Source organism: Lutra lutra, chromosome 3, assembly GCF_902655055.1.
Source record: "Lutra lutra chromosome 3, mLutLut1.2, whole genome shotgun sequence".
Lineage (NCBI taxonomy): Eukaryota > Metazoa > Chordata > Mammalia > Carnivora > Mustelidae > Lutra > Lutra lutra.
In genome coordinates, this window is record NC_062280.1 from 126,607,993 (window position 1) to 126,633,435 (window position 25,443).

The 25,443-nt window shown below is 48.2% G+C and overlaps 1 protein-coding gene across 3 annotated transcripts in view; it reads left to right on the plus strand.

Annotated features, from left to right (window-relative positions):
• Window positions 1-25,443, plus strand: part of MTUS2 (microtubule associated scaffold protein 2) — a 589,185-nt gene that overhangs the window by 559,018 nt on the left and 4,724 nt on the right. For all 3 annotated transcript variants that reach the window (XM_047723045.1, XM_047723044.1, XM_047723046.1), the window contains 6 exons: window positions 6,349-6,563; window positions 13,824-13,929; window positions 17,046-17,119; window positions 20,693-20,791; window positions 21,864-21,983; window positions 24,953-25,050. In XM_047723045.1, coding sequence (XP_047579001.1) covers window positions 6,349-6,563; window positions 13,824-13,929; window positions 17,046-17,119; window positions 20,693-20,791; window positions 21,864-21,983; window positions 24,953-25,050 — 712 coding nt within the window. The remainder of the gene's footprint in view (window positions 1-6,348; window positions 6,564-13,823; window positions 13,930-17,045; window positions 17,120-20,692; window positions 20,792-21,863; window positions 21,984-24,952; window positions 25,051-25,443) is intronic.

Below are 25,443 nucleotides of genomic sequence, written 5' to 3' on the forward strand. Positions count from 1 at the left end.
GTGTCCCACTCATGAGCTGATGGGTTGGTATCGTGGTATTATGTATATCTGGGGATGTGCTAAATGCAGCTTTAATAATATTATATAGCCTTAGAGTGTATATGCACACATACACACCACCGTATACATTCTTACATACACTGCCCTATATGTTCAGCTTTAACTGCACCATAGATTCTAATCCTGCTTTTGCTTTTCAAATTCATGCTTGTGAATTACAAGGGTTAAATGTTCTTAACCAATCAAAATCCTGTTATTCTCAAAATTACTGTCTCAGCTTCCTAGGTTCTAAGGATGTATTATCATGGTGGGTGTCTCTCACTATAAAGTACCAAATGCTTTCACGAGAATAGAAAAAAAGAAAGAATGAATGAAAGTAAGACTCCAGATGTTGTGTAAGGCTACTAAATTAGCCTGCCTTAATCTCTGTCTACAAAATGTCCGAATAGATATATTTTTGAAGATTGACCAGAAGAAAGACATGATGTGACTTTTCTTTCTCTGGGGACTCCCTTATTGGAGCTGTCCTCCTGGGGTCCCAGCTGCTCTTCTAGCTAGTGTCTTCTGCAGGCTCAGGGCTTACAACATGGCGGCATGGGAAAATTAGAGGTGTCCCCTCACTTGTACCTAATAGCAACTGGGAATTTGGGGATTGCAGCTCTATGTGGAAAAAAAATGATTACTTTGCCACCTTATAGACAGCAAAACGGAGGGTTTCACAGCTCATGATTTATTTAAGGCAACAGTGTAGTTCAGGGAGAGCTCTCGGATGAAAACCAATCGTCTCTGACTCCCAGTCCCATGAATCACTCTGCCACTAATATAAATAAAATAACAAGTAAGATACAAGAGTCTTGTTAGTTCTGACCACTGGATACCATAACCTTTTCAAACCCTGTCTTCTTAATTATGATCGTAGTTCTTTAAAAAGGTTTTTTTAAATTTATTTGTCAGAGAGAGGGGGAGCGCATAAGCAGGGGGAGTGGCAGGCAGAGGGAGAGGGAGAAGCAGACTCCCCATTGAGCAGGGAGCCCGATGTGGGGCTTAATCCCAGGACCCTGGAATCATGACCTGAGCTGAAGGCAGACCCTTAACCGACTGAGCCACCCAGGTGTCCCAATTATGATAATAATTTTTAAATTTTTTTAACTTTTGAAACATAAAGAAATAATAGATTTTTTTAATTAAATGTGTGTTGTTACAGGTCTTCACTGGACCTGGAGTCCTATAATTAAGCACACAACCCCCCGAATAAGGGAAGTGGAAATACAGATATATTTCATTCCAAATAGAATTACATCATCACACTGTTTCTGCATCGTACCTTTTGTGTTTAATAATATGTTACAGATATCAGTCCATAATGGCACAAAAAGATTTACCTTTTTTTTTTTTTTAACTGGTTACCCATATCGCTTTATATACAGGATTTGTCCTACATGTATATTGCACTGATCATTTCTATAACTAGCCCAGACTGCTTCCCTAAAGCAAATCCTGCTGTAGTCACCATCTGAGAGCTACTTTGTGCACTTGCAAAATTGTAGGCTTCAAAGGCATGCATCATGTCATTTCTTCCTCCAGTGAACTGATTGGTTTTCATTTCTTTACCTTTTTACCTGTTTCTTTCCAACTACACAATCTGTAGCGTCAGCTTACTGCCTAAATTTCCTAGAATTAACGACACTGATAGGGGGACTATATAATGAATAAATTTTTTCCCATACAAAATAGCACTTATCAAAACCAAAATACATGATTAGCATGTTTTGTTATTTTCATTTGAGCTTTATATGCTCGCTCTATCTCTAGTTCAGAGGCAGTAAGAATTGAGTTTCTCTCTCCCTCTGCCCTTCTCCCATGTTCCGTCATGTTCCGCAGGTATCGGTGTATGTGTGCGTGTGTGTAAGACAGTGAATTGGTGGGGTTTGCATTTCTGTTTCATTTTGCCAGCATGTATCCTCGTCCTTGTTATACGGATGTTTTCCAATCAGAATATGACCTTTCCTTCTATAAAAAAATCTACATTAATCCTCGGAGGTATTTTCCCTGTCGTGCCATTTAAAGTGTACAATTCCGTGGTTTTTAGTGTATCTGCAGTTGTGCAACTGTCACCACAATCTGTTTAGAACATTTTCATCACCCCTGCAAAAAACCCTTGCTCTGTCACTGTCACCCCCCAAATGCTCCCATCCCTCTCATGTCAATGTTGAAAGATATTCTTGCTCTCCGAAGCGGCTTATCCATCACATTCCCATGAATGGTCCATTGGATTTTACTTTCTCAGATCTTCCCTGTGTTATCAGAATATTTCATCTTTTGCAGCCTTATTGATGAAAGATCGTTTCTTACTTTGGTTTGCATATGCTTATTCAGGGACGGTGCTGACCATCATGACCTTTTGGCCATCTGTGTCACCTGTCTATGCAGTGCTTTGTAGACCTATTTTAAATAAAAGCAAACATATTGTCACTACTTTGTCCCCATCCACTGGTGCATGGGGTAAAGACCACAATGAAGTTAGTCCACCCAAATTACAGGAAAAAGAGCGTCCTCCGAGCAGGCCTCGGAATCCAGAAACTGCCCTGAGGCTACCTGTGTGTCCCCAGCCGTCATCTAGTGGCGTCCTTGTTCCTTCTGTCAGATGACTCCCATCCTTCCCCAGTGTAGGTACAATTACAGCTCCTCTATTTGCCTCCATTGTTTTTTAAAGATTTATTTATTTATTTTAGAGAGAGAGCACACACAACCTGGGGGAAGGGCAGAGGGAGAGAGAAACTCAAGCAGACTCCGTGCTGAGTACAGAGCCTCATATGAGGCTCAGTCTCACAACCCTGAGATCATGACCCAAGTCAAAATCAAGATCCCGACTCTGAACCAGTTGAACCACCCAGGTGCCCTTCTATTTGGCTCAATTCGACTTTGTCTCGTCCATCAACCACTATTTTTTTTTTTCCAACCACTATTTTTTAAATGCACATTCCGTGGTCTTTGTTCTGTGCTATTAAAAAAAAATCTAGTCACCCCAGGAGGCAACTGGGTGGCTCATCAGTTAAATGTCTGGCTTCTGCTCAGGTCCTGATCCCAGAGTCCTGGGGTCGAGTCCTGATCAGGTTCCCCAGTCATCAGGGAGTCTGCTTCTCCCTCTCCCACTCCCTCTGCCCCCCCATCTCTACTCATGCTCTCTGGCTCTCTCTCAAATAAATAAAATCCTTTAAAATTTTTTTAAAATTTAAAAATAAAATCCAGCCACCCCAGGATAAACCTGTCTTTATATACACACCTCTCACCTGGTCTCTGGATCCTGAGAGCCTTTTTTTTGTTTGTTTACCAGCTAAATTCCCTGGTGAAACCGCTAATAATTTTCCCTGGCTGGAGGGTCTTTGGGAAAAGCCAGAACTAGGCTAAAGCCAGTGAGCCAGAACTTCTGGGAGCAAGTGTTTCCCCACTGCTACTTCCAGACCAGAGCCCCTTTGGCTGTTAGTTACTGTCAGGTCCTTTTTATAGGGACCGTAGCCTCCAGTGATCAGGCGTAAGGGAGAACCCTCAACCTTTTCCACCACGACCTCACTACCAGGCATCAGAAAGCCTCAGACTGAGTCTGTTATTCATGCTAGTATTTGTTAGCAGCCCCAGAAATCTGTCCCTTAGGTAAACCTTGCCCAAAAGATTGACTCTCAGTGGAGGTGACAACAATATTCAGGGGCATCCCGAGCGTATGTGACACTTCTAGATGGCTCATTCGTACATTGCTCCTTTATACCACGGATCACTTCCCGTATAACCTTGCAATAATCAGTAATAAGCATCATCTTCCCGACTCACTACACACCCAGTTGAAAAAGAAATTTCATTTTTATTGGTTAACATTCAAATGAGAATGCAATGCCGCTTCTGTGACGTTTCTGCTAAACACGCATGACCCGAATCTAGTAATGAGGAATCATCAGACACACCAAATCGATAGATGTTCTGGAATAATGGCCTTTAGTCTTTAATAGTGCCAAGTTCAGGGTGGCTGGCTGGCTCAGTCAGTTAAGCATCTGCCTTCTGCTCAGGTCATGATCCTGGGGTACCAGGACCGAGCCCCACATCAGGCTCTCTGCTCAGCGGGAAGCCTGCTTCTCCCTCTGCTGCTCCCCCTATTCGTGTGCACTCTCTCTCTCTCTCTTTCAAATAAATAAATAAATAAATAAAATCTTTTAAAAAAATAAAATAAAATAAAAGTGCCAAGGTCCAGAAAGTCCAGAACAGACCAAGGGTTGTTCCAGACTGGAGGAGAGTGAGGAGACCATGCACCTAAAGGCAACTTAACAATTCAGAACCGGATTATTTCTCTAGAAAGGATATTACTGGGACAATTGGTGAAATTTCAGTGGGCCTGAGCATTGGATGGCACTACTGGATCAGGGTCAATGTCCTGATCTTAATGAATATATCGTAGTCGTGTGGGAGAATGTCCTTGTTTGCAGGGAATATACACTAAGGAATTCAGGGTTAGTGGGACAACAGGTAGCACCTTATTCTCAAATCGTTCAGGGGACAAATGTCATTTGTACAATCATTTGTCCTGTATGTACAAGTTTTCTCCGTGATTTTTTTGGAAGCACAAAAATTATTTTTAAAAACTGCAACAGTAACTATAGCAATTGTTTGGAACTTAGGCCAACTTTTGTTGGGGAGGATTATTTTTCACTAACATTTTTCAAAATTGCGGTACCAGGTAATATTAAAAGGCAGAGAGTTCTCCGAGTCCGTTTGGTTATTGCTTTTAAATTCTCTAAGACAGTACACTTTCTGATTTCCCGCACCTGGAGGGGACAACACCGCCATCCCACCCTGGGCTCCCCCAATTACCTTGGCAGATCCTGCAAACAGCTTCTCCAGACCACGCGTTGGAATCCTCCAGCCCATCACAGGACCTGGGACCCTAGGCCAGGTGAAGCAGGAGAGCAGGAAGGCTGCTGGGGTCGGTCTTCAGCTGCTGGGCTGGCCAGCTGCTTACACACTGTTCTCATAGGGCAAGGGGTCTGCGTGCTGTCCAACCAATCCACCACTCATCTTACCAGGTGAAGAATATTTTTAAACATCCCCATGCTGAATAAGAATGTTTTTAGAGCAGAATGTGACAAAGGAGCCTTTGAACTAGCTGCCTCTTTAGGGTGGGACTTCTGATTAGGATGTTTCAAATGCGGTCTCTCTTCCCCTGGGTGTGTGTTCCTGATCACCACCCCCCCCCCCCACACACACACAAGGTGCAGATCCCATTTAGCTGGCGTTTACACCGTTACGAAGTACGTGACCGTGTTTCCCCAGCATGTCGTGCAGAGCGGCGGGCGTTTGTGGAACGTACATGTTGTGTGTGAGCATCTTTCTGTGTGCGTGTGCTGAATGTAAGCAACTCCATGTGGCCTAAGCAGAGCAGATTGTCAGGCTGTTTTTCTCCTTCTTGAAAACAGTTAGCAGTGGAGGCAGCGATCTTTAAAATGGAAGCCATCACTCCTGCCTGTAGCCTTAGGGAAGCACAAATGCTAAGCAGAGCAGGGGCAGGGTTGGGGCGACTGGGTATGGGCTGTGCCACTGTCCCCATCCCCTGCACAGAAAACACACCATGGCTCTGCCGGGTGTCATGCCTACACCAAGGGGTATTGAGCCGTTGGTCCTTCTGGGGGAGAAGAATGGTGGTTTGTGAAGCTCCCACATCCCTGCACTTTCTCTGAGATCATCCCACCTGGCATTTCAGCCCCGAGGGAACAGCCTTCAGTATCTGCGTGTCCTCCCTCCCCTCTGTCCCCACTTCCCCACCCCCTCCCCATCCTTTCCCCAGCTTCCAGGGACACTCAGGTCCTAAACCTCAATGGACATGAGTCACCATGGACCTTGTAAAAAGTAAATCCTGAGTTCCTACCCCAGGGGCTCTGACCCACTCAACATGCCTAGGAGCGGGCATTTTTAACAAATACCCCCTATCTTGATGGCTGTGGTCTGTGGGCTCTCAGAGACGCCCTGCTGTAGTACAGGAACACAGGGCTTGTGGTCAGAAAGCCCAAGTTTGCCTTCGCAGCTCTCTCTCCACACACCGGAGGAACCTTGGGCAAGTCCCATGAACTCCCTGGGGCTCAGGTTCGACCTCAACACCCAGCGTCTGTTGTAAGGATCAAATGTGGTAGAGGGCAAAGCGCTTTGCAAACGGTGAAGCTCTCCAGAAGCAGGAGTAAGAGGAGCTTGCCCTGGTTGTGACGGTGACCGGAGTGATCCACCGGTGGGGATTAAAGACACTTGGGTGTGATGCCTTTGGTCCCGTAACCCATTGTTTAAAAGGGGTTATTCCTCCCCCTCCTCCCCCAGCCTTCCATACAGCCAAGTGCGAGAAACTACAGAAGGAGAAGGAGGACCTGGAGAGGCGGTTCGAGGAGGAGGTGCGGAAGCTGGGCTGGCAGCAGCAGGCGGAGCTGCAGGACCTGGAGGAGCGGCTGCAGTTGCAGTTTGAGGCGGAGATGGTACGGCTGCAGGAGGAGCACCACGCACAGCTGCTGCACGTCCGGTGTCAGCACCAGGAGCAGGTCAGTTGGCCTGGGGCTCCGGCTCTGCTGTCGGGACACACGGGTGCAAGGTGGAGGGGAGCCAGCGCTGCTTTAGCAAGAATCCCCACTCTAGGAGGTGAGCTTCTGGAAAGTTCACTCTCCGACCTCCTTTCTTCCTGCTGTCCCCTCTCTTTCTCCCCCACAGACACCCTGGCCTCCCGCTCCCTACTTCCCAGGCACACTCCCACGGGGGGGGGGGGACGCGGGGAGTACTTTTCCCTCTGCCTGGAATGCTCTCCCTCCAGACATTCCATGGCTCCCTTTTCCCCTCTCATCCAGACTGTTCTCCAAAGTCACTTTCTCCGTGAGGCTCTTTGTTTCTAGAAATTTACAGCCCCTCCCCCACCACATCCGCGCTTTTCCTGCCTCCTCCCTACTCTAGCCACGTATCACTGTTGAACAACTATACATTTGACTCAGATCCCCCATTTCTCATCTGTATATTCCACGGAGGGCAATGATTATCATAAGGAAATGCCCCTAGCACTTGTGATGCACCAGATGCTCTTAACTCTCTTCATATACTAACTCACCTAGTCCTCGCAACAGCCCTGCGAGGTGGGTACCGTGATCACCCCCATCTTACTGGTGAGAAGACCGAGACCGAGAGGATAAATAACCAGCCAGAACTCACAGGGCAGGGCACAGAAAAGTCAGGGTGGAACCCAGTTTGGCTCTGAGGTCCCATGCCGTCCAGCACGAACTTCGTATTCTTGGCCAGGTCTATCAGTGCCTCGTGCCCTGTGCCGTGCCTGCCCTCAGCTCACACCTGCTGAATGAGGGATGAATTCCTCTGGTTAACCTCAGTGGGACAGTCTTGTTGGAGAGGGCAGTGCACCTTGGAGCAACTGGGGAGGGTTCCCGGGGTCATGCCCATCCCCTCAAGCCAGCTCCCCTCCAGGACTGCGGCTCTGGCAGCGAGACATGGGTCCCCTGAGAGCTAGTTCGGCTCCTGCCTCTGCTCTTCCTTCCAAGCCCCCAAGGCCCTGATGCCCTAATGCCCGCTTCTAACAGGTGTGTTATTTCACAGCGTCTGCCAGTGACATCGCTAAAGTAGACTGGCATTTGTGAAGAGTGCTCTTTGTATGTTGGGGCGTGTGCTGAGCGGCCCTTCATTATCGTGAGTGTCCGGGCTGCTCTCCTCGGACACCTTCCAGACAGACATCCTGGACGGTAGTCCCCGGAGGCTTGTGAACGCAGAAGGCACAAGTGTCATTTCAGAGTAATAATAAGCACTGCTGTTGTAATTTGAAATCTCCCACTGGACAGCCCTTTATTCAGTTTCTCAGGTTAGCGATCTCCTTTTCTAGAAGCCTGTGGAAACCAGACACACCTGCCTGCTTGAGGTGCATTAAACCCTGAGCCCAGGAAACAGAGCAGCTGGCAGTTAGGGTTACCCGCTGCGGCAAAGATCAGAAACTGAGCCCCAGCGTCTTGCCTCCTAAGCTTGCAGAGAAGTGCTCCCCTGAGCAGGTGTTTGCACCTGCTGCTGTCCACAGCCGTATTGATTTCCTGGTCCCTCGGTACCTCTCAGATGCGTGCAGAGACCACCTTGTTTTGTGCCTCTGTATCCCTGGGCTGTTCATTCCCTGTTTTACACAGAATGTGTTTTAGGCCGTAGCCACTAAAAGATTTCTGATCTGCAGTTAGGGGTTGGTTGAGAAGGTGCCAGGAAGCAAGGAAGTGGTCACCAGCAGGAGAAGGCGCCTGGAGGGAATCCTCCGAGCAGAGGTCATGTCGGGGTGCTGTGTATGGGAACCACAGAGCTGAAGCCAGAGCTGAGTGGAGCCTGTCCACTGGTGGGGCATTGTGGGGGTGCCTCACGGAGTTTCGCTGGGAGATGTGTGCTCTCACCTGGCCTCTGGGCTGGACCACAGCAGCCTTGTAGAGATTTGATACTGGGAGGGATTGAAAAGAAAGAAGGTCCTGACTTTCCCCTTGAGAATGAGTTACATAAGCCACACATTTAAGATGTATCTTAAGGAAGGCTCTGAGTTCTGTTCTTCTCAATTCTTCGTAAGAGCCAGAGATTCATTTATTCATTCATCAGTGCAAAGAATATTTAGCAAATGCCACTGCACTCAAGGCATTATGGCAGGCGACTGGGAGAGATACCAAGATATAGAACGTGTGGACTTGCAGGTTAGAGATCCGGGGCAGTTCTGAGTCAAGGACCCAAGAAACCGTAATACTGGGTGAGAATTACAGAGGGCGCATTTAGGAATTTAGATTACTTCCAGCTATAAGGAGAGGGGAAAGCTTTATGAGGGAAATAGCTTCTGAAGACTTTCTATGCGGGTAAACCTGACCTATGGAAACCCATTGGTTTGGGGGTGGGCGAGGGATGGCGATTTAAATCTATGAATTGTTCTGCTGCTATCCTGACCCTCCCCTTCTTCAGCAGAGAGCATGCAGGAGTGGAGAGGAAGATGAAATGCATGTCAGTCCTGCATTCCCAGTTTGCAGACAGAATCAATGCGGGTTGGTCTAGTGCAGGAGAAGCCTCAAGTGCATGACCGTCATGGAGATTTGGATGCTCTGGGGTGTGAATTACCCACGTGGGGATCTCCACACCCTGTGGGTCTTCCTTATCAGGCACAGCTACACTTGGCAATGCTAACTCCGCAGGTAGCAGCATGTCTGTGCTCCTGGAGCCTTAAAAACCAAGTTAACTAATCTGGCTTCTCCTCGTGCCCCAGTGCCCCAGGCTGGCAATGGGGAGGCAGTGTCAATTTCAACGTGTAGGATTTGTGGGGGCTTTAACTCAACTTAGGAACTCACTGCTAGGGCAGGCTGACCTCTGAGTTCACTGTAGTTTCATCCCGTAGCACAGATCCAGCCATCTGCTCACCTGGAGGGGCAAAGACTGTCCGTTTCTGCCTACACCTGAACTTCTGACAAACACCCCTCTTCATCTTCACCCCACATGAGTTAAATCAGAATTGCTGAGGGGGGCCTGGCGTCATTGGTCTGTAAAGCAGGGCCCCGTCCTGCAGTCTCTGGTTAGGGGCACGAGCGGGGTCAGGGGGAAAGCTTCTTGGCTTTCCTCAGTGACCTCCAAGATAGAGTAGGACTTTGATTTTAAAAGCAGGACTAAAAGGTGTTTCATTAAAATCAGCTCTCATTTTCTAGCTTGCTTCACATTAATGAAAGTCAGATAGCCAAAGCTACCCTTTCTCGAAGCACATAGAGCACGCAGGACAGATTTTCACAATCAACGCACATGCTTTTCCCTGTGCGCCCCAAGCGTCATGGTTTCTCTGTCCAGCTTGCCGCCCTCCCTTCCGGGCTGTCTGCGGCTGTCCCCCAAGGATACTTAGCCACACAGCCTGGTAGCCAGTGACCAGATTTGTGACCTTTGACCCCCAGGGGGTCAGACCCTTCGTCAGTTTGTCTTACTCCCTGACCTGGCCCTGAAGTCACTCTTCTCAGGGGACCACTGGGTTCCTAGATGCATTATGGATTCCACTCAATAAAGTCTGAGCGGAGCCTTTTCTTGAGCGGCTGTGCTGGTTCTTCAGAGTTCCCACCAGCCTTGTCTCCTCTCCAGGACATACTTTCTACCCTTTCCTGGAAAAAAATCACCCTTTTAGACTAGCTGGCAGGCTCAGCCTCCCCCCACTTAATCAGGACCAACAGAAGCCACTTTGTCCATCATGTTGCATTACGTCGGCCGTGTGCAGTCGGCATTCAGTGGCCAGCAGCAGAAACCACGCTGTCCCTAATCAAACCAAATGACGTCCCCGGGGGCCTGCTGTCTTCCAGCACCAGAGCCCCTGCATGCAGTGGGGAGGCGGTGCAGAGAAGATAGGGCCTTCCGGGCAGCGCTGCCCACGTGCTGGGCTGCGGAGGGGACAGCGACCCTGGGGACACGATGAAGTCACACTGGGCCGTCTGGCACCACTGGCTGCCTGCTCTGAGTCAGTGCCTGGGAGGCTGTACCAGGGTGGGAAGGGAAGGAGGGTCTTGTCCTTACCTAGAAAGGAATGTCAAGAGAGCCCTGGGCAGAGTAAACATGGGCCGGCTCCCTCTGTCTGACCAGCTATGAATGTAGAGTCTGGGTTGGGCGCAGATGGGAGTTGAATGTGGTTTGGGTTTAATGAGTGAAACTGAGGCTTCCTCATTCTAAAGGTCAGTCTTTTCGAGGTGAATTGCCAAAGCCTCCGACAACTATATTTTGCAAATGGCCCCACAGCTGCAGTCTTACCCATCTGAGGGTGGTTTTTCCAAGCTTGTGCTCTGCTGTAATTCAGCCCTGCTGAGCCACGCAAGCAGCTGGGGGAGTGGAGCCAGCTGCAGGGAACAGCTGCCTCAGGGAAGGCCCGCCAGGGCTCTTCCAAGGGCACATCGATAGCCTCTTCTGTGGCACAGCCCACAGCTCCCTCTGCCTGCTGGAGGGAGGAAGGTGGCCCAGGTATGGTTCAAGGGACCCTTCCCAGGGTTCTAGACAGAAAAGAAGTACGCTTCACCCAGCGTAAGTCTGCTGTGGATTGACCTAATTTAGTGCCTTTTGCCTCTGACTGGGTGATCTGTGTGCCCAAAATGATCTTGTATTTCCCTTGGTTCAACTTGTCTGAATCTCTTCACCTGCCTTCAGAAGGTTTCCAGTCTTCTCAGGCTGAGAGACCTTACTAGCCGCTTTGGAGGGGGAGCCCGTGCTCCAGAAAGAAGCCAGGAGCCATGGGAAATGTCGTGGGGATTAATACCATGACGAGAAAGGGCATGCCAAGAGTGGACAGCCCCTTCTTTTCTCTATGCCTTAAAAACCATAAAGATGTATAGAACTTACTGAAATTACTAAATACTAAAGAGTAAGGATTATTGTGCCCAAATTTTGGCTTATTGGCTCCCTTCGAAACTGGGAGTACCTTCGAAACGGTACTGGGCATTCCATTCCTTGCATATGCCCTTTCCGAGTTAGGGACTTAGTATTTCATTCATAAAAGCACCTCCGAGAGGCCGTAACAGAGAGCTCATGCCCTTACATCACCCTTCACGTATTGGGGGCAGTATTTTATCACCAGTAAGTCAAAGACCCGCCTTCACACAAACCAGAGGGGCGTGTGTTTAGCCACAAACATAACGTAGAATTGCCAGTCGAGCCATATTCAGTTCCGGGGGCACGCGGGACTCTTCTGGAACGTAGCCCTTGCATTCATTTGTCTTTCCTGAAACCAACCATGGCAATTTAAATAAGAGCCTAATAAATTAGAACCATACCAAGAACTGATGGAAGTTGTTTCTTTATTCCAAACTGGGTAATGTAACTCCAAATAATGTGGAGTTAATTGTTTCTACAGTGTCCTATGGGCTTAACTGACATCAGTAATAAAGCAGAAAGAAAAGATATTTCCATTTTTTTAAATCAGTGATTTATTTTTCCAGGAGACTAAAAGGCTTGGGACAAAGATGCTATGAAAACCTCATATAAACAGGAATTGGACAATTAAGTACTGTGGTAATCAGCCTTTCTGCCGAGTGCATTCATAGCTCTGAGCCTCAAGTAAAAGATTGTTTAATCAAGAGTGACCGGCAAATAAAAGCAAATCGTTGCATACCACTTCCGTTTGCATATGATTGGGCAGCTTTCCTCACATGGTAGAGTTCATTGTTGGTTTTGCCAGTGAAAAGTTCTCATTTTCCATAGGAGAGAGAAGTCTGACAAATTCTCCTATGCAATTACACTATCCAGAATGGGAATCCTCCCCATTTTAAAATAAAAATACTCTGATGCATCCACTTCCCGAGTGGGCATTCTTTCTTGGAGAGCCCTTCCTCCCTTCGAGTCAAAGGTCAGCCTGTGACTTAGCCCCAGAGAAAGGAAGGACTCTAAGAGATGGCTGGCTATTACCTGCCAGAAGCAATGTGTTCTCACCTGTCCATCCAAGAGCGTCAGGCCCTGGGCCTTTTTCCTCGTTCAGTGTTTCTCAAATGCCAGACTTTGATACACTGGTAGGCCGCGAAATAAATTTCATGGCTTGCAACTGGCATTTTGAAAAACAAAGTGAGATAGAAATTTTAAGACCAGGTGATTTCAAGGAGGAAGGGAACCGGCTGTATCGTGGAACTTTGGTTTTGTGCGTGTGCCCATGCACAGTGCAAGGTACGGTGGTATTTTTTAACAATGGTTCACTGACAAAATATTTGGGAAAATGCTGTTCTGGTTTGCTACTGTAGGGCAGGGGTGGGGGTTGAAATTACTCTTTAAAGTCGGCCATTGGAGGTTAAAGCAACAGCCACAACAGTAACAAAAACAGTAAGCACACTGGGGGTGGGGCGGCTTGCAGAGATCGGGAGGGGTCAAAATAAAAATCCTGGAGCAGCCACACTGCCTGTGATTACATTCTAGAAATGTGCCTTCAGCCAGAGAAACAGGTGGAGTTCCACATTGCCACGGCAGGGGGTGGAGGGAGTCCAAATTGCGATCTGGAGGGTAAGGTTACGGTGAAGCAGGGGTGCCGAGCGCACACAGATCTGCCGGCCTGTCCTGGCGCTGGGGAGAGCATCCCGAAGCTCCGGTGGGGGTCTTGCTGGGGTAGGCTACAGCGGTGTGTTTGAGAGAGTTTCCCCAGCCGGGTCAGACAGACCGAGGCAGGTTGGGCAGCTCTGCCTATTACAAGCTCTTGGCAAAAGATTTCAAACCCCTCTAAGCCTCGGTCTCCTTGTCTATAAAATGGGCATAAAAATACCTACTTCGTGATGTCGCTGTGAGAGTTAAGCACAGGAACCAATAACAGGTGGCTTAATGACCATTAGTTCCCTCCATTTGTCTTGTGTGCTGATGCTCCCACCTGCCACTGGGGAACAGAGAACCAATCATCCAGCAGAGGGCCCTCTTCTTTTCCTTATCTGCCATTTTCTCCATGATGGGTTCGGGAGAAGGAATGGGAGTGGGAAGGGTGTGGGCCAGAAGCCAGGCCTTGGGCAGTGAAGAGCTGGCTCAGGCAGCTGTCCCCCACTGGGAGCTGCCAGCCTCTTACAGACAGCTGGGCTGAGGCAGTGACTTCCCTGTAACCTCCCCCTGACTTAGGGGGCTACCACATCATCACCAAATCCTGGCTCCCCTGCCTTGGTGCAAGACCAAGATGGCTGTCACCTCAGCGAAATGGCTTGTCCTTGACGTTTTGGTCACAGATCGCTCTACTAGTTGAATACCAGCTGCGTTCTCCAAGCTGCGAGGACACTCCTGCCACCCATTCCTCCATCTGTGTGTGTAACCATAGCTGTGTTCTCCTCCAGGTAGAAGATCTCACAGCCAGCCATGAGGCTGCTCTCCTAGAGATGGAAAATAACAACACGGTAGCCATTGCAATCCTACAGGATGACCACCACCACAAAGTCCAAGGTAGCTACCAGCCTCGATCTGGGCGTCCATTCATGGTGGGCTGTGCAAGCCAAGACGTTGCTGCCACCCTTCCTCTCTTGCTCCTCTTCCCGTTTTCCCTTCCTCTCCATCCTGGTGTGTCTTTTGTGTTGCTTCTTATGGAAAGAAGAGATGAAAAATCCAGGATCCATCCAGGTAACTATTCCTCTCCTCAGAAGCATTTACTGTCAAACTTGCCCGGATATGAGAACCCCGAGGAGCTTTGCCAGGGGACGGACACCAGCCTGGGTCTCACCTGGGAATCCCATGTAGCTGCTGTGGGCTTCCTGAGATCATTCTAATGGGTTTCAAAGCTGGAGAACCACTCTTTCAAAGTAGGCCTGGAAATCCTGGGTTTTACCTTGTCTTGTAGCCTTTTAAAACAAAATGGCGACCCTGAGATGGGTGGGCTTTCCCCACACTTGTGGTGTGTTCAGGGCCATGGCAGAGTCCAGCTGGATCTAGGTCTCCATACCTCATACTCAGACACCACATTCCCCATGGAGTTCCAAATCTTTCTTTTTACATTTTTTGTAACTTTGAATGATCTTTCAATATGTAGAGGTTTTTTGTGGGTCATGACAACAGTAACAACATCTACCATGTCTTACTAAGATTATTACTTTGTGAAAGAAGCTTTTTTACACCTTTGACATGCATTTCCATTAGTATATATGATTTATTTTTCAATTTCTCTCCCCACCTCACCTTTTTCCCTAGTTAACTGGTTGTTAAAGCATATTAAAAGCAATAAAATTCAATAAATAGATTAATGATTTTTAAGAGTTTGAAAGTTAACATCGAGTTTGTTTGTTTTTTTTTTAAAGATGTATTTATTTATTTTAGAGAAAGAGAGCATGAGGGGGAGGGACAGAGGGAGAGGGAGAGAAGATCTCAAGCAGACTCCACGCTAAGCACGGAGCCTGATGCAGGGATCTATCTCACAACTCTGAGAGCACGACCTGAGCCAAAACCAAAAGTCAGATGCTTAACCAACTGCGCTACCCTGGTGGCCCAACATCAGATTTTTTAAAATTCACTTTTAAAATGTTCTTTGTAAACCACAAAGCCCACTGTGCGACAATCAGTACTCATGTTTTGCTTCCCTCAAGCACCAGCCCCACCATCTTTGGGATTTATTAGTACATGAAAAAGTCCAGGTGGAGGCAAGGAAGAGTACTTCCCTGAGAACTACTTAAATGTATTACCTATGTCCTGAGAGCATGTCTCCCACTTAGAGTACCAATCCCCACTCTTGGCTATACATTGGAACTACCTGGGATTTTTTTTTTTTTTTTAAATACTGATGTGTAAATCCCACTGCAGAGATTCTAATTTAATTGCTTTGGGGTGCAGGCTAGGCATCGGGATTTTTAAAATCTCCCAAGGTGATTCTAACATCCAGCCAAATTGGAGAAACATTGTCTTAGAGCACAGTATTAAGCATGGGACAAAATGTCATGACTGTAAAATAATGAAATTTATTATAGATACTAGTGATGGTTTATACCATCTCCAGAGTAGGTACTAGCTTTTTTCTTTTTGGGATCATCTGAAAGTGTCCTAAAATCCATCACTGCACTGTAGGAAAATGGTCTCTGGAAAGGGAATATGAATGGAAATAGTGCAATGAACCACAGTGTTTGTTGCCTTTTGCTTCTGTATTTTCATAAAAATAGACCTGGTAAAGTTTTCTGGTGAATGAAATCTCACTTAGATACCACATCCAAGGCATTTAAATGTTAAGGGAACGTAGGCATATTTAATGATAGATAAGAAATTTATTACTATGATCAGGGCGATGCTTTCAATGACTATTAAAACTAATTACGTAGACAGAGCCAAGTGGACCAGAAGCCTACATGGTTTTATGTCAGTGAAATCAGCACAAGCTTTTTTTTTTTTCCCCCAAATGTAAATTTCAGCTATAAACAACTGGATTTCTTAGAGACTTTTGCCATCCTTACTTAAAAGATTTGGGTCAGTGGAAACCACAAAGTCTTTCCTAATTGCAGCTCATGCCAGCCAGAATGATAATTGCTGGCCTCCAGTGCTCTCCTGTTCTAAGCATGTGATCCTGGCTGATTAATGGGACCTTTCCTCCATGCAGTTATGAGATGAAAACAAATTGCTTGTGTAGCTAGAATGAGATGTGCTTCACCCAGCTAATAAGACTCTTTCCATCTGGAGGAAAATAGAATCCATTCACTAATAACTCTTACATGACATCTCTTTCTGCCTAACTTGCAAATTACTACTGGAATGACACTTTTCACAGCATAGAATTGTTCCCAACTCTCCAAGAGGAACCAGTCCAATTAGTCCTTCCTTCTGTCCGAGTGTCTTAATATCAATTCTTTTCTCAAGCAAATCTTTGAGATCTGTGGTTTCCAAAGTGTGGCCCAGAGGCCACCAAGGTGTCCTTGCAGATGCAGCCCTGGCCCCCTTCACACAGCTATTCCCCAGCAAGCCCAGGCTGGCAGCATGGCCGCTCACAGCAACACGCTCCCTGGAAGGCCGCCTTCTTCAGCCCCAGATTGCTGCATCATGGTGGAAAGGGGAGTGATTTAATATTGATGACTCAGCTGTTCTACCTGAGGAAAACTTGGAGAATGACAAGTATTGTAGAGGTAGATATGGATAGATACGGAGTGGTGGCAGAGCAGTTGAAAGAATGGGTGTGCATGTGCTCGTGAGCATGATTGTGGCTTTTTTTTATTATTATTTATTTTTTTAGAGGCAGTGGGAAAGGGGTGGAGGGAGAGAGAGAATTTTAAGCAGGCTCCACGCTCAGCATAAAACCCAGTGTGGGTCTCGATCTCATGATCTTGAGATGATGACCTGAGGGGGAATCAAGAGTTGGACGCTTAACCTACTGAGCCACCAAGGTGCCCCTACATGATTGTGTTCTGTCTGCTTCCCTCCCTCATTTCTTTCCTCTTTCCCTTCTTTTCCTTCTTTGTCCTAGTCTTTGCATTTGATTTCCAAGTATGGAGCTATCGGCCAGTGTCCCTTATTTACCTACATCCTAAGTCTGGCAGAGTCTTGTTTGATCCTTTTCAAAAGACCAACTTGACTGTCTGATCTCTTCTCTACAGAACTGATGTCTACCCATGAGCTTGAAAAGAAAGAATTGGAAGAAAATTTTGAAAAGCTGCGGCTGTCCTTACAGGTTAATATTCATTCTCTTAACTCTGATATCTAGATAAATGCCGACATTGACCCAGCATCTACTGTGTATTGGATTCCATACTAAGCGCTGGATTATAGAGGTAAATGGGACAGACTCCCTGCTCTTTGAGAAGTTACTGTCTGCTCAGACAGCTGTGACCTGAACAGTGACAGACAACACAAAAGGTAACACGGACGTACACCCCATGAATGATACCATTAGTGAGCACACAGGAGTTCCAAGACACTGCTTCCCACTTGCCATGCTCAGAGGGGCACCTGAGCTGTGTCCAAACGAAAGGGAGGACTTGAGGAGGAGAACATTCCAGGCAGGGGGAATAAAGGGGTCATTCATAGCATATGTTCTGGGAATTATAAAAGGGGCTTTAATCACCTGGAGGTGGGTGAGATGAAAAGAACCTTCTTTGCCTTCCACTGCCCACCTGCAGAAAACGTGGGTCTCAGAGGCCAGGGAGCTGCCTGGCTTCCTTCTGACCTCTATGGGGAGAATGACTGCTCTCACCAGTCACATGCTTCTCCCTCCTTCCTTCTGGAGACCCAGGCCACACCCACCCATAGGGCGGAGCCACCTGGGAAGCAAGGGCAAGGTCGGTGGCCTGGCTTCCATTCCCAACTAAGGCTGCCTCAATTATAACAAGATTATTTGTTAAATATTAGGAGCACTCACATCTGGAAATTATGGAAGGTGATGACTAAAACTGTAAGACAAAGGTAGGAATTTTGCTTCTTTGAGGGCATACTTTCCCCTGGCAATGTTCATTGCATAGAGCCTGCTCTCCAAGAAAAGAACCCAGGACTGTGGAGCTAACCAGTGTCACAGCTACTGAATGTACTATGCAGAAGTTTTAAAATGGGCAACCACCTGCTGTGAACCCCCCCCAATCCCCTACCTCTCCATCCATCCATCCGCTGATGCTTCTGCACTATGCCTGTGCAGTCCTCACATGGCTCAGCTGCAGCACCTAACCCCAAACTGCCTTCGTGTGCCCCACATCCCATACCATCAGATGCACTCCCCGCCAGGACATAAACCAGGACCACACCATGATGTAACAAACCCCTCCAGTCCCAAAACCAAAAGAAGTGAGAGTTTTCTATCACATGTGAGTCTTCACTCTGCCACTAACATTGAATTGTCATGACCTGTACACAGTTTGGTTGTAACGTTCCATGGGCAGAATTCATCTGGGTTGTTTGGTACAGAGAGGATGGGATTGTTTAAGTCAAACTTTCTGGGCTCCTGGTGGGTAGGGAAACAGGTCTGGGGATAAGAGATGTGAGCTTTGAGTTTAAATGCCCAGTGTACCTCCTCTTAGTAGCTTTGAAATCATGGACAGTCACATAAACTCTGTAAACCTTGCTTTACTCATCTGTAAAATGGGGGCGTTAACAGTACATTCCTCAAGGTGTGAGCAGATTAAGGGAAATAAAAGATGTAAAGTGCAGAGCATTAGGTTGGCTCACAGTAGATGTTAGTAAGGAGCTGCTGTCGCTGTCATAATAGTTTCAGCACTGTTACATTTACTGCTGTTACTGTCACGCCACTGGTTAATTCCTGAGTGGCCCTTGCTATGCTGGGTCACCAGCTGGGCCTTTCTGCCTCTCCACTGGACTCAAAGGAGCCACCCCAAACTGAAAAACAGTCTCTTCTGCCTGATTGCTGGGGGGCACCATTGTGTGCCTGTGGATCTATTTTGAGTCCTGGTGAATAAGGCAGAAAAAACACACTTTGACATTTTAGACCCATCCCAGGGGGCGTTGGCCAGATGTGTCTTTCATTGTTTTGACAGCGTGGACAAGTCTGGTGTGGGAGCCAGGTAGTGGTACAGCCGTGTGGAGTCCCGTTCTAGAAGGTGACCGCACCGCCCAGGGACTGTACTAGACCCCACCCGGGGTTGCACTGGGCTGGGATCTACATTCCCCAGCTCCCATGTGTGCAGACTGCCCATGATAACTCTGTCGCCCTAATGCACCAGCCTTTACCAGCCTTTGTGTTTAATGACACTGTGGGGGCTTTTCTTTTTCTTAAAAATGAAATCGGAAGTAACTGGAAACAAAAAAACAAAACAAAACAAAAAGGAAATAAAGAAGGAAAAGAAAAAAGAGGAAAAAGCACCTGCCAAAGATGGTTTGCAGAACAGGGTCCTCTGGTGAGATGGAGAAAGCAGGCAAGCCAGGGCTTCCTCCAGGACGGGGTTTTTATGTGGGATTACATAATTTACAACACCTCGCTCTTAAAATGAGGGGGGTGAGGCCGTTTCTGTTGTCAGAAGAGTTCCTGGAGACCCTAAGTCCCTTCATTTTAATGTCACAGAAACGGTGTCGTGGGGTGGAGAACTTTGGGATACTCTGTGCAATCGAGGCACCATCTAGCATTGCGAGAAAACCCACTGCCTGGAGTCCTTTGCTGGCCGGCAGTGATCAGGCGTTGCTGGGGTAGCCAGGGAGGCTGAGGGCAGTTGCACCTGCCCCAGCAGCCAGGGAAGGAAATGGTTCCTCCTCGGACTCACCGTCATGTTCTCAGCCTGCACACAGAGAGCTGCCCCATGGCTGGTGTGTGCCAGGGGCCATCAGTGCTGGTGTGACTGGGCAGATGGTCTACACGGGAGAAAAGACTCTGCTCCCCTGGTGGCTCACACCAGGGACATGCAGTCCAGCCCAGAGTCCCGGAAAGGACGAGGGAGGCCAGAAGTGAGCAGAGAAGGACAGAGAGCTGGCCAGCGGAGGCAGTGCTCGTGAGAGAGCTGGAATGTCAGGTGGGCGGGGGTTGCAGTGAGAATGGAGCTGGGAGGCAAGAGAGGCCAATCAGGAGATATGTGAACATTGTGTTAAATATGCACTTTATCTTGATGCCCATGGGGTTTTCCATGGAGGGGGCGACGGGTTCGGGTTTGCACTTTAGAAAGGTCCTCCTGCCTCCACCCTGAGGGCAGAAGAGTTATAACCCAGGTCCAGGAAAGGGCAGCAGTGGGGCTAAACTTGAGGTAGAGGGAGAGGGACCGGGAGAGTTCATGGACTCCATGGGCATTCAACAGGTGGAATTGGAAGGACTCGATCCTTGACCCCCAAATCAGTGTGTCTGGTGGTGGGAGGAGGGGTCTCAGGCAGAGAGGGAAGTCAAGGTTGGTTCAATGCTTTATAAATGAGGACAGTTCTTCTTTGAGATGGATAGATTGTTCGTCCTCAAGTGGGGGACTAGATGCGTCTCTCTGCTGGGAGTCTGCCTCTGTGAGGTCAGGGATTACGTTTTCGATGCCTCCCTCCAGCAAGCTGCTGATTTGGAGAGGAAGGGCAGCACACTCATGTTGGGAGGCACCTTGAAGTCGAGCCACCTGCTCTGAGTGCTCCCACACCCCAGGGTCAGGACGCTTCATGTGCAGCCTCAATGCCACATGATGCCCTCTTGGTGATGCCCGTGGGACAGGCGATCCAAGCAGCCTCTGATCTCTTGACCCTGAAAAGAGTGCGCCAGGCCGGATAGCCCTCCCCTCACAGCTGCCCAGGCCACTGTGTCTGCGGTGGACTGAGCTGGGTTTCTTGTCATTCCCTGCAGGACCAGGTAGACACGCTGACCTTCCAGAGCCAGTCTCTGCGGGACCGAGCCAGACGCTTTGAGGAGGCTCTGAGGAAGAACACGGAAGAACAGTTGGAGGTAGTCATGCTCCCCAGGCCTCATGGCTCCCAGGGGGGTCTCACCCCAGGAGTCCCCTCAGCGGTCTCCCCTGGAGACCGGACCTCTGTATGGATCTGTGGCTGGAGTGACAGCCGGCCAGAAGAGGTCCCTGTCAGTACCTTGTCTGTGTCTCTTCTGACACAGAAGACAGCTGTGGGTTTCTCCAGTGACATGTTATCTTTGCCAGATGGCACACTGCTCCCCAGCTGCTGTCCCTGAGCTCCTGGGAGCTCTGCACCCCAGCCGGGACCCCCCCTTCCGCTCCATTCTCCCTCCAGCTTTGGTTGCGCTGGTACAGGGGGCACCACTCACACCTGCCTTAGTTGGGGGAGTGGAGTGATTTCCGGAAAAGCTGGCAAAACTCCCTCCCACTGATGGACGGTTGCCAGATAAAATGTGTGACACCCAGTTAAACTTGAGTTATAAAGAGGTGAATTTTTTTAGTATAAGTATATCCCATGTAATATTTATACTTAAAAGAAAAAAGGTGGTTTGTTGGGAACTCTTGACTCAATGTCCTATATTTTGTTGTTGTCGTTCTTGTTATTATACCCAGCAACCTCACTGTAGCATTTCTTTTTCTAAAGTGCCTTTTCTGCTTTTTCAACTACTTTGCTCCTGTCCCCTGCAAGGATGCCCCCACCCCCACTCTGCGTGGGCCCAGGGGAGACCTGCAAATCACAACTTGTCAGGCGAATCAAGCTGTCTGGGTCCATGTTAAAAGCTAGTGATGAATTTAGTCTTTTGACCCCAGGGGCTCCCATTGGGGGATGGGCTGGTAACATCCAGCCCTCCCCGAATCCAGACTTTTTGGTGGATGATGGCTTTACCTCTCTCATTCCCCAGAGAGCTGGATTTCTCCTAGCATCTCCAGTGGGAAACCAGTGAACATCTTTATCAGGGAAGGCTGTGAGTGGGCTCACATTCAAACTCCAGTGCCTAACGGGAAGCTTGCTATAGAAGGCTAGATTTTGCTGAATTCATGGCACTGGGGAATACTGGGCTTTTGCTGGGCCCCCTGGTAAATAGCTCTCGTTCTCCGCTGTTGTAGATCGCATTGGCTCCCTATCAGCACTTGGAAGAAGACATGAAGAGTCTGAAGCAGGTATTGGAGATGAAGAATCAGCAAATACACCAGCAGGAAAAGAAGATTATTGAGCTGGAAAAACTGGTGAGTCAGCCTGCCTCCTTGGGAGAGCCCCAGTAACCTGAGTGGTATGCCATGTGGGCATCACAGATATCCTCACTCACGGTCTGCAGAGGCTGGGCCCTTCCCTGTCCATCCCTTACACCTGAGCAGAAAATGCCATGGCTGAGTCTCAAGACCTTTCTTAGGAAGCGAGGAATTCTGATAAGGAATCCGAGGTGGCCTTGTACTGCACAACTGGGCAGCCCCCCTAACTGCTGCCGCCACCCCCATCCATCCCTCCTCCCCTGGGGGACTGCTGCTTCCTCCCTCCTCCCTGCGAGGGACGGGTGGTAAGCCAGCGTAAGTGCAGCATCACGGAGGTGTATGCCAGGCACTGCGCAAACCACTTTAAGTCTTTGTTCTTTGATCCCAGACAGCAATCCACTGGAGCAGGTACCATTCAGAGGCTCCTTTCATAGATTCAGATGCAGATGGAGGTCTAGGCAGAGGGCGCATCTCACCCAGAGGGTGGGAGTCCAGGCCCAGGCCCCGGTGCCTGGTCTCATAACCCTCTGCCTCCCCTTCAAGCTGGCTTCCGCAGAACTAGCAAAGGCACCTCTTTGGGGAAATGCAGCCCCCCTGAGCTCACTCCCCTCCCTGGCAGGCACAAGGGTGGTGCAAAGGCTAGAGCTGGAGACAAGTCATTCGAAGTTGGTAGCAGAGCAGCCAGCTTGCAAGGAGACACCATCTTGATGCGGAGGTTGGCCTAAGGGTCTCAGACCTTTTTTCCCCTTTTTTACTGTTATATTTAAATATAAGTTGATGCTATAAAAAGAAAAGACATGCATTATGAAAATTAGAAGATAAACAAAATCAAGAAAATTAGAATATATTTCCAAGTGCTGTTAGTACTTCCCAGAACTTTTCCTTGGTACTATGGACATGCCCCACACAGGGAGAACTTTGTATCCTGCTTTCTCCCAGCCAGCAGATCTTACTTGCCCTCTCAGTCACAGATCATCTCATCTACCTTGTAAAGTTCCCTGCTTGTGTCTGAAATACCCCTTGAAGCTGGATTTCTCAACCCTGGAGCCGGTCTAGATGCACCTGTTGAATTCGGTTGTCATGTCCCCTTTTAATCTAGCACCCCCACTCCTTGCAGACGTCTCATACCGCACGTGCTTATCAGGTAGGATGGGGGCAGACAGCACTATGGCTGTCAGTAACCAGCATCCTGGGCTGTGGTGATCCTGTGGTGCCTCCCAACAGCCCAGAGTTTTCCAGCAAGGTCCGAGCCCTGTCCTTCCCAGCCAGGCCCACAAAGGGACCGACGACCCTCTTCCTCCAGGCTGAGCCATCCACATTCAGTGGTCTAGTCCCCCACAAACTTTAGGGCTTATTTGGCTGGTTTTTGCCATGTTCCAGGCATTCTGCAACCATGCATGACTTCTCCTTCTAGAAACCTTTCTATGCATAAAGAAAGAAGCAGTGTAATCACTTCCCATTTCCTGGGAGCAAAGATGAAGGCTGTAGGGAAGTTTGTGGGACAGAGCCCAGCCCTTTGGCTATGACCCCTAGTCCTTGTCCTGGAAGGGTGACAATTCTCCTCAAAGATTAAGACCCAACCGTGAATTTGTCATTTTCTCTTCAAGAAATAATTTATTTCTGGGCGGCTGGGTGGCTCAGTTGGCTAAGCAACTGCCTTCGGCTCAGGTCATGATCCTAGAGTCCTGGGATCAAGTCCCGTACCAGGCTCCCTGCTCAGTGGGGAGTCTGCTTCTTCCTCTGAACTCTCCCCTCTCATGCTCTCTCTCTCTCTCATTCTCTCTCTCTCTCTAATAAATAAATAAATAAATAAATAAAATCTTTAAAATAAATTAATTATTTATTATTTATTTATTTCCAAATTTATCTTAGAATGGAACTGTACTTCCACAAGGCCCTAAGGGACACACAGACAGAGAAAAAGGCATAAATTGCAGGAGAATAATAGCCATGGAAAATGTTATTTTTGGATCATGTACCAAGGCCATCTCAGGTTTCAGGTTCCTGGCTGCCCATACCCTCAGAAGGAAAAAAATGTGTCCATGTTATTTATATTTCTATCCCTCCATTAATTCAGAATGTCCTATCGAGCATACACGCCGGGGCCAGGGAGGCCGATGCTATGCAGTTGACTGTCAGGAAGAATCAGGGACCATCAGCCACACTAGGTCCTGATGGTGTCCACTTACGTCTGACAGCTTGTCTCTGACCGCAGGAGCACACACTGTAAGAAACATATTCTAGGGGCGCCTGGGTGGCTTAGTCAGTTAAGTGTCTGCTTTCGGCTCAGGTCATGATCCCAGGGTTCTGAGATTGAGGCCCAAATCCGGCACCCTGCTCAGTGGGGAGTCTGCTTTTCCCTTTCCCTCTGCCTGCCACTCCCCCTACTTGTGCTCTCTCACTCACTCTTTTTTTCAAATAAATAAAATCTCTAAAAAAATGTATTCTACACAGGAACCTGATGGATACACACACACATATATGAAAAAACATGTATAGCTAAAATATGAATAAGAAATACTTTTACTATATACAGTGCACTCTGATATTTTCTGTTTTATTTTGCTTAAAGAAGAAATGCTACTCACATCTCTCTAACTTGATTTTACAACCCACTAATACATTGTAAACTGCAGTTTGCAAAGCACTGCTCCTTTTTTTTTTTTTTTTTTGAAGATTTTATTTATTTATTTGAGAGAGCAAGCGTGCGAGCAGGGGGAGGAGCAGAGGGGGAGGGGCAAGCAGACGCTGGCTCAGCGGGGAGCCTGACATGGGGCTCCATCTCATGACCCCAAGATCATGACCTGAGCCAAAATCAAGAGCTGGACACCCAACCCACCGAGCCACCCAGGTGCCCCACAAAGCACTATTCTTGATAATCCTCCAAAGGTCAGAAGCCAAGGGCACTGGTCTTTTATCTTTGTCGTGGCCTCACTGAGAACCTCTTATCACTGCTTTCTTTGTAGGCAGAAAAGAACATTATCCTAGAAGAAAAGATCCAAGTTCTCCAGCAGCAGAATGAAGACCTCAAAGCAAGGATTGACCAGAACACCGTTGTCACAAGGTAGGTGGGCCTGGGTGTCTGAGCTTAACGAAGCGCGTATCACCTACAACGTGGCTTTGCTCTTGAGCTCCTGGGAGGGCTCTGTGTTTATTCCGGCATCCGCTGCGTCTCATTCCTCTGAGCTGGGAGGCTTCCCCCCACACAGGCTCTTGGCATGTTGCATAGGAAGACGAGAAGAAACACGCCGCGGGGACCACCTTGGGAGAAATGAGCAAAATTGGCAGAAGCGTGTGGCAGGGGCCTCCAGTACAGCTGAAAGGCGGAGGGGTTATTTCTGGGGAGTTTGGAGAGAGCTGCCCAATGGGTGTTCCCATACGAAAGAGAAAAACCACATGAGCCGAAACCACACTCCGTTTGGTCCCTGGCGCAGAGCAGGGTGGAGCCCTCAGTTGC